Source organism: Tympanuchus pallidicinctus, unplaced genomic scaffold (assembly GCF_026119805.1).
Source record: "Tympanuchus pallidicinctus isolate F22 unplaced genomic scaffold, pur_lepc_1.0 scaffold17, whole genome shotgun sequence".
NCBI classification, from domain to species: Eukaryota; Metazoa; Chordata; class Aves; order Galliformes; family Phasianidae; genus Tympanuchus; species Tympanuchus pallidicinctus.
In genome coordinates, this window is record NW_026294690.1 from 18,243,082 (window position 1) to 18,252,136 (window position 9,055).

Below are 9,055 nucleotides of genomic sequence, written 5' to 3' on the forward strand. Positions count from 1 at the left end.
GATTCTGCTCCACACACAAACGTTGCACAGACCTTAGAGGAGTATTTCAGTGCAGCAGTTGTCGGTGCAGCGAGAGCTTGGAGACTTTGCTTTAACTTTTAGTTTTGGCCAACTCCTTCCCGTGTGTAATTAAGATCAATAGTTTTCAATGTTGGAAGGTGTATTTGGGTAAACATTATTCTTTCTGGGAGAGGTTCACAAAGGATTATTTAAGATAATGTGAAGGTGAAGTAGCAGCTGATCAGAGGCTTACCAGTTGTGAATGAACTGAACTGCACTGTCAGATATTACTCTTTGTACACGATGCTTCATTGACAGCGTGCTTTCCTTCGTGATGTCTGCATGGGTTACAACCCAAGTGGAAGTAAAAGGCAAAACTGCTTCTGCCTGCCCTGGTGGAAGCCGTCTGTGGCAGCGAAGCGACTGCTTATCATTATGGATTAATAACCCGAGCCAGATGGTTCTGCTCCCTACGTGTACGTGGATAGCTGCAGTGGGTGACATGAATTCAGGCTTGCACACAATTGTATCCCCGGGCAGCGGGCGGAATTGTGCAGGGCAGAAATGGTCAACAGATTTGGACCGTTGCCTTTTCAGATTTGATCTGCCTCCTGCAGGATAGTTGGCAGAACTCTCTTCAGTACTAATCTGATGCCTGTTTCCCATCTCTTCTCTGCTCCGACCTGATGTAAGCAGTTATCTTTATAAAGATGGTCTTTGGGAGATGGCACTGGCTGCGATCCTGGCGCTGACTTCCGATCATGCTCTGCTTTCTGATGGAGCTGGGCCCTTCTCCCCAGCACCCTGCAGAGCACAGGGAGGGATTAGTGTCAGGTTGAGAGCAGAAAGTCTTTCTGCTCTTGGCTGTAATTAGTTTTCAGACGCTGTGCCATGGATCCCCTCGCTCCAGTTGGTTTTGAGGACAGAGGATGGAGGCAGTTGCTCTTTTGTCTGAGCTTTAATACTTGCTGGGTAGCGTTTTTGCTCTTTTGCCTGGAAACAATTATCTTGAAACATGTGTCTTACGTCTTCCTGTTGAAGGGTCTGACTCAAAGTGGTCTGCAGACAACAGGAGTCTTTCCATCGGCTGAAGCCAGCTTTGGATTGGAACGCATTTATTTCTAAAGCTTGCAGCTCTTGGCTGCCCAAGCACTGAAAAACCCTTCTTACTCTTTGTGAAAATAAGAATGAAGGATTTAGCTTTTAAAGAGCTATTTGACTGTAAAAGCAAAAGAGGAAACCAGCTTCATTAATGTTGTGATAGCTTTTAGGAATTCCCCTAAGTACCGTTATTGAGAGCACCCTGCTTCAGTTGCAGGATGTTCCAATTATGTGACAAAGCCAGTTCGGCCCTCTTCCTGATTAGGAACTGTCTCCAGGAAAAGGAACCAGCTCAGGGAACTTTTATTTGTATTTATTTTATTGCAATTAAACAGAGGGCAGGCCTCTCATTCATTTGCTTTTCAAGCTTGTTAGGTTTCTGGAGACAGTAGTTAAAATGTGAAATCCAGCATGCCTGCTTTCACAAAGGAGCGAAACGCACACAGAGCCATTAAAATCTTGATCATTTTAATTCTGTGCAAAAAGATTACGACAGAATTGTCTGCAACAGCAGGGGATTCGATGCAATCATCCAGAAGTCCTTTCCAGCGCTGCCTTCCTATGTCAGTAAGTGTGAGGCAGCCACAATAGATGTTGGCTTCTTTCAAGACAGTGCTGTGACACCACCGAGACCCTGGACCTCTGTCCCCCACACCTGACTTGTCCCCAGCAGTCGCAGCCAAGCAGGTGAGGCTGGCACGCGTTCTGAGCGTGCCCATGGAACCAGTGCCCTGGTCGTCATCTGCTGCACGCACTGCGCTCACTTCTGGACTGAACTCCAACTCACAAGCAACCTTTGGAACTAGGCAGAGTGCATCTACGTAATTACACACAATTATCTGAGAGCTCGGCTCTGATGAACTTTGGGAGCCTTGGGTTTTGGTGTTTAATCACGTGCCGCTGGGGCTGACAGCTCCCCTACAAAACGTGTGTAGGCTGTTATCTACTGGGCTGGGCTTCAGGTCACTGCAGCCTCAAACTTCTGCAAGAGATTCTCTGCCCAGGTAAATGTGCTAGAGGCTCAAACTGCTCTGCCTTGCAGCCATGTGCCTCTGAATGTGAAAAATATCAGTCTTGTTTTGTTGCACTTTTTTTCTCGGTTTTTTTTTTTTGTTTGTTTGTTTGTTTCTATTCCATAGAGTCATAGAATGGCTTAGATTGGAAGGGACCTTAAATATCATCTAGTTCCAAACCTCACATTGTGGGCAGGGTTGCCAACCTCTGTATCAGACTGCCCAGGATCCCATCCAGCCTGGCCTCGAATGCCATCAGGGATGGGATATCCACAACCACTCTGGGCAGAGATAAGAATGTGGTGCAGGTCAAATCAAAGGCCTCACACAAGTCCAGGTAGACAACATCAGGTGGTCCAGCAGGGAAGGGGTGTGTGTGTGTGTGTGTGTGTGTGTGTGTGTGTGTGTGTGTGTGCTAGGAGTTGTGCACAGGCCTTCCCTTCCCTGCACCCACGCCTGTCTGCCTGTGAAGCCCCCTGAGCTTGTTGTGAAAGTACATTTCCAAAAGTGTGTCACAGAGAATGCGAGGTGTGACCTCTCCTTGTGAGAGCGTGGCAATTTTTCTTAAAAAGTAACAGAAAAATGACAGTTCTGCCTCCCCCTTGGTCAGACGCTGAGCAAGGCACCAGCTGTAATAATGTTTAATTATGGTTTCAGGAGTGCTGTTGTATTTCAGTCCTTTCCCTGGTGCAGAATTGGGTGTAACTGCACACCCAGCCTGCCTGGGTGCCTGGCCACAGCGCCGTGTGCAGGGAGCATCCAGTGCCTTTCTGGAGCTGCCCAGCATGGCTGGGTTTGACCGATGCATGTTCCCATGGTGGGCTCCACACCCCACCCTAGCTGTGCTCCAGCTCCTGGCACACAGTGCCTCCTTCCAAGTGCGAGGGAAGGAGGATGCCCTGCCTCTAACTGCGTGTTTTTAGGTAAATACATTCAAGGGTGTGTTGTTGACGAGCAGTGTGTGAGCATTCTGTCTCCTTTAGAGTGCAATCGATTATTCCTGCAATCAATTCTGTTGATCAACGTCTGCAATTAAATAACTGAAAATTGAAAAAAATTACATGATTGTGGAGGTAGATGTTGCAAAGACAGCATTATCTGGCTCATCATCACGGAGCTAATGCTGAATTAAGAGACAAGGTTAGCTCCCATAAAGCAGAATGCTCTGTGTAGTTTCTCATGCTTGAATACAAGATGACTTTATGGGGCCATAGTGATTCTGTGGCAGGGGCACAGTTGCAGCCACAGGTTTGTGCCATGAGGCAGGGCACAGCTGTGTGCTGGATGCTGCTTTGAGGCGGTTGGTGAAGGGAGCTCCATTTCCAGGTGGTTGTGGCTCCAGCATCACCCTTTGAGAGCAAGGTGTGCCTTTAGGGGTCAGGAGGGATGTCTGCCCTCTCCTGATGTGAGCTGCAGCTGTCCAGCACCCCCAGCCTCACGTGAAGGCTCAGCTTTTCTTTCCACCCCCTGCCTCCTCCTGCCTCATCCTCGTCCAGGTTACCAAGTGTTCCTATTGGGAAGCTGCTGGCAGCCACCTGTGTTCATTCCTGCACCAATTCCTGCACAAGCTCATGTGTGCCACCAGGCTCTCCAGGGCCGTTTCCTTGCAAGCAGAGCTCAGTCACACAAGCAAAGCCGTGGCTTTTCCCCGAGGAGATGCGGAGCTGCCTTTCCCATCTGTAAGCACTTGGCATAGGGAGCAGGAGAGCATTATTTGTAGCGGAGGGTTTCCGAAGCAGCCCTGACCACGATGGCTCGTTCCATGCTGACACACAGGAAGCGGCCGGGCCTAATGAGTAAACTTTTTAATTTTCCAGATGACCGAACAGAGGAAGCAGAAGCAGCGCATCGGTCTCCTAGGACACCCTCCTCCCATGAATGTGAACCCACAGCAACCAGCATAAGTCAGAAGGGTCGCTTCTCCCTCTCGCAGCAGCGTGAATAATGCTAACCGAGTCCAGCCCAACCGCTGAGGCTGCATCCCGTGTACGTTTAGCTCATCCTGTAAATACCCTGTTTTTATACTGTATGTATATGACTGCTACTATATAAAGTTTGGGGCATACGTATTGTAATTAGAACTGTTGGCACACGCCAGAGGTTAAACTTGTGCCAAAACTATCAAAATAGCCTTTTTATTGGAAGGACTAAAGAGAGCACCTGAATTGCACTTGAAAAGAATATTTGACTACGTGACATGTATTTTGTATTTAAAGAATAGAATAGCTAGTATTTATGTTTTTATACAATTGTGCAATATGAATTATGCAATCACAATATATTTGTAACTCCTGAATGTCCTAAAGGGAGTGCACATCTTTGAATCTGGTGTGTTAGTACAATGTAATAAATGGTATAAAATTACAGGTGTAAATGAGGCTGCTGCAAAATTGTGTTACTGGTGATTTTTCATACCCTTGGACATTTTTGTACCATGTGTGTAAATATCTTGCAATGCCATATCTGTTGCCTCTTCTTCCCAGGGACGACACTGGGAATCCATGAGCTGTTAAATCGATACCAGTTAAAACGAAACCTTACTTTGAAGCTTCCAAAGGGGGAAAAGAGAAAGTATTTTTTCAAGTGATTTCTGCAGAGTACTGAGGCTAAGAGAGCTCAGATATCGGGTTTTTTAAACGGTGAGATTTCTTAAAGGGAACTTTTTATGCAAAATGAAGTTTGGGACGAGTATGCACTACTGGTGAGTCGGCGCAGTCTCCTGCAGGCACTCTGTGCCACAACCCATAACCCCATCGTGAGGCTGTCCGGGCTTCGTGTTCCTCATTGTAGGACCTTTTCCTTTTGTTTTTCCATGAGAGACCTCTGTGCCTGCCGGAGCTTTTTGCAGACAGGCTTTGCACCAATTGATCCCGTTAGGACTGTAGCTGAGCACTGACATATGTAATGCTTGTGAGAGAGCCACTGTTCTGAGGGTGTTTTGTCCCACCCCGTTCTCTCCCTCCGTTTGGTCACTTTGGTTTCTGATTCTAGAAAGTATGAGGAGCCTTTTGTTTTCTCCAATCCATTGCTTCGTTTTATACATGGACTTCCTTTTACAAAAGCTGACTTCTCTGCAATACTGTCTACAAAAAAAAAAAAAAAAAAAAAAAAAAAAAGGCAAAAAAAAAAAGAAAAGCTACAAACAGAACTATGAAAATTTGTAAATGCATAAATATAGGTATTTAAATAAATGATGCAAAATCCCACATGTTCACAGGCTGCTGTGGTTTGTCCCCCGCCCCGAGGGCTGCGTGTGGTGCTGTCACACACACTGGCGCTGGGGAAGCGGCGCAGGAGGGCCCTGCAGGGCAGCACTGAGCTCATCCCCCTGCAGCTCCAGGGGCACAGATGGGTCTAGAAACAGCAGCACCAGTTGGGCCCTCTGCAGCTGCGTGCAAACGTGCTCCAGGTCCTGCAATTGAGATGTGGAGTGCTCATATTTTGGGCTTGTCGTCCTCAGGCTGAAGCGTTGGAGTTCTTGTTGTCTTGTTTGTTTGGGTTTTTTTAAGGATTTCTTCAGCTCCATGAGCTCCACAGAGCATTGCCGACTGTGTGTTTGATTCAGCCCTACAGCTGGATCTACCTGGTACAATTAATCACCTTTAATCTGCACACAGCCATCTGAAAGGGGCACGTCTTACTGCCATGGAGTGTCACCGTGTGCCGTGCTGGGCACGTCTCGTGCTGCAGGGAGCCCTGAGCAGCGGCTCCAAGCCAGAGAGCTGCTGGTGATTTGAGAGTTCTTCATCACACCTCATTTCCATGCACATCCCACTCGATCTGTTGGTGTCTCCTCTGCAGCCACAGGCTCCTAGCAAGGTGCACGCACAGGGAACGTGACGTGCGGCTGCTATCGGGGGTTGTGCAATAAAGGGAGGAGGATCTCATTTTCTCTGAACAGTAGAGACATGCATCTGACTCACTCCTTCCCTCCGTGCCATGCAGGGATAAACAAACACACGCAGATCCGCCAGGCTTCCTGGTGTCTCCCACAAGTCAGGTGAGAGGGAGGAGGCTGTGTGCGCTGTGGGAAGGCAGCAGCTTCCCGTGTGCCCTGTGCAGGGACAGCTGTGCTGCCTTGCTTCATCTTTGCCTTAAAAAGGCAAAAACTGAGTGGGTGCTTCAGCGAGAAGTACAAGCCCCAATCTGTGCAGTGATCTGTGTGAAAGCCAGCTGCACAAAACCTGGTGTTTTCATGTGCGGTTCTCATTTCCCAGGAGATGCGGTGAGCTGCAAAAAGTGGTATTTTATTCCCCATTGCTGCAGCTGCAGCCGAGTGCTGGAAATGAAGCGCAGCCGCCCTGCGGTAGCACAGAGGAAGCCACCTTCCTTACCTTTCCTTTCCTCCCCTCCAGCAGCAAGCACCACTCCTAGAAATCCATTTTGACGATGGAATTCTGTGTGTAGCCATCACACATCTTAACTTCTCTTCTTACGCTGTTTGGCTGCTAAGCCTCTTCTGCCTTTGCCTTCCACCTGGGCTGGGCTGGGCTGAGCTCCACACCCATGGCTGTGGGGCGGGCTGGGACCGGCACTGGGGACAGCTGCTCCCCTGGGAAAGCCACCCGAAGACCGACTGCCCAGCAGCGGAGGGAGTCTTTTCCACTAATATGATTATCTATTGAAGTTACAAGAAGTTTTATTCACAGTTCAGGGACTTGAAAGTGAAAACATGCCCAAACCAAAGATGCAAGTCTGTAATGACACCCATGGTTTCTTTGCATTGACCTTTGCTTGGGATCCCAGAACGTCACCTCTCAGACACCACGCGATGGATACGAGGCTCCTGCTGTCCACGCCGGCAGAGATCTGTGCAGCAGTTGTTCTCAGAGATATCAGAAATGAGCTGTCGTGGGAAACTGTCCACAAATGGTGAGGTTGGTGCGCGCTGCTGGTTGGGTGGAATAGCTCTGAGTTTCAGCAGGTTACTTCAAGGAACAAAACTCGCCCTGCAGACCACAGCCAGAAGCGACGCTTTCCTTGTGATGCAAAACCCAAATTCAGCGGTGGCCAGGAGGAACCGGCACCTCTCTGCCCTGGTGCTTTCATAGAATCACAGAAGGGACCTTCAAGCCCATCCGTTCCAACCCCCAGCTGTGGGCAGGGACCCCGCTGCCCAGCTCAGGCTGTGCAGGGCCCACCCACGGCTTTGGGCATCTCCAGGGATGGGGCATCCCCAGCTCTGGGCAGAGCTGCTGGGACCTCACGGCTCCTTCTCTCAGCCCACAGCCGCACATGTCCATGAGCTCTGCATAGGAGAGGGAGGGATCTGGGCGCTGCTCATGTGGATCCGCTCCAGTGCATGTGGGTACCCGTGGGACCCGCGCTGCCGGATCGCACCTTCAGCAGAGCGGTGGGGATGTGGCGGAGGGGCCAAGAGGGAAGCAGGAAGGATTTGAGGTGCGGGAAGAAGTGACTTGTGAGGAGCTGGAAGTGCACGATGTCGGAAGCAGGGACTCGGAAAGGAAGCAAGGCTTCCGGGTGCTGTTTGGAGAGGATGCAATGACTTGTGCAGAGGATGTCAAGAGGAGCAGCTGCTGGTTGGGAACCCAGAGGCTGAGGGCCCACGGTGGAAACTCTGTGACTGAAAACCCCTTCCTGACCTCCACTACACCGAGCGGTGCGGTGACGCATCCCAGTGGCAGCTCAAGAATGAGATTAAAGTTGGGCATCTCCACCCATCTGGTGGGCAGCTGCAATGGCTCCGTCTGGAGCCTGGGTTTGAAGCAGGACCGCTGTACCTGAAACTTTGGGAATACGGCTGTGTCATCTTTTAAACAAGAAGTTTCATTCGGAGGTGAAAATGAAAGTGACCTTCGGAAGAGGAAGGAACAAAAAGAATCTACCCATTTTTCTAATAATGGAAAGTCCTCGAGGGGAAGGATCTCCATGTATTTTTCAATTTGCATGAATGGCTGAATGTGTGGATGAGAATTTTCGTCGCTAATGAAGCAGGCGACGTGCTAATCAAGGCCATGCAAATAACCGCTCAGAAAGCACAGCCGCAGCGCCGCGGCCCTGAGCCAACTAAACGGCAGCTCCCAGCCCCGTCCTCGATTTCACAGCAAATTGGCACAGGGCAGGACAAAGGAGCCTGGATTGCAGCCGCGGCGCTCACGGCAGGGACTCGCGATGGGGCGCGTGTGATGGATCCCTCCTTACATAATGGAGTCTTGATTGATACTTTGTCGGGAGAGTCATAATATAGCTCCGTGTAACAATTCAACTTGTCTCCCGGAATGGGAAATGCTCCTACACACAGGCTTAATAGGGTTTTTTAAATTGTCCATTGTATTTCTGAACAAGAGAAACTTATTTGGAGTACTTTCCCTTTTACGTTTCCAACATAAGCACCTGCAGACACTGCGCTGTGTTCCCTGGGTGCTCTCCTGCAGCTCCACGGCCGCCCGACGTGCGATGTCGCCGTGATGTCAAAGTGCCTTCAGGTTCATCGGGGCCAGCAGAGCCCCTCGTTGCATGTGAACTCGGTCAGTAGGAGGGGTTGGTACCTGGGACAAAAACAGTATCGAGTCATCGAAGTCGGAAAAGATCACCAAGATCATCCAGTCCAACCATATAAACCTTCCAGCAAGGTGAAGCTGGCATTTTAATGGGGAGATGCTATATGGGGATATGATAACTTTGAGGGAGATGCAGTACTTTTGTGTCCAATTTGTTATTTACTACCTTTGCAACCTTCTTCCAGACTAAACACGTTAATTTGATGAATGTCAAAACCACCCACAAGTAAACTGAGCTGTCCCATCCAGTACGCTAATGTCAATTTGTTTTTAGTAACTAGAAGGGATGCTGGAAAACCCCTATAAAGAGTTCATTTTTAACAAAAAGTACCAAAAACTCCACCAGTTTTGCATCACAAAGTAGTGGTTAAAGTAAAGATTTGAGTAAAGCAGCATGTCTGTGGTTTTTGTGGGTGGGTG

At 49.2% G+C, this 9,055-nt stretch overlaps 1 protein-coding gene across 1 annotated transcript in view; it reads left to right on the top strand.

Moving 5' to 3' along the window:
• The window catches only part of ITPR1 (inositol 1,4,5-trisphosphate receptor type 1), a 145,651-nt gene extending 140,331 nt beyond the window's left edge, over positions 1-5,320 (top strand). Inside the window, exon 61 of the mRNA XM_052678430.1 lies at positions 3,932-5,320. Coding sequence (XP_052534390.1) covers positions 3,932-4,018 — 87 coding nt within the window. The 3' untranslated portion in view covers positions 4,019-5,320. The remainder of the gene's footprint in view (positions 1-3,931) is intronic.
• Positions 5,321-9,055: the final 3,735 nt, after the last annotated feature.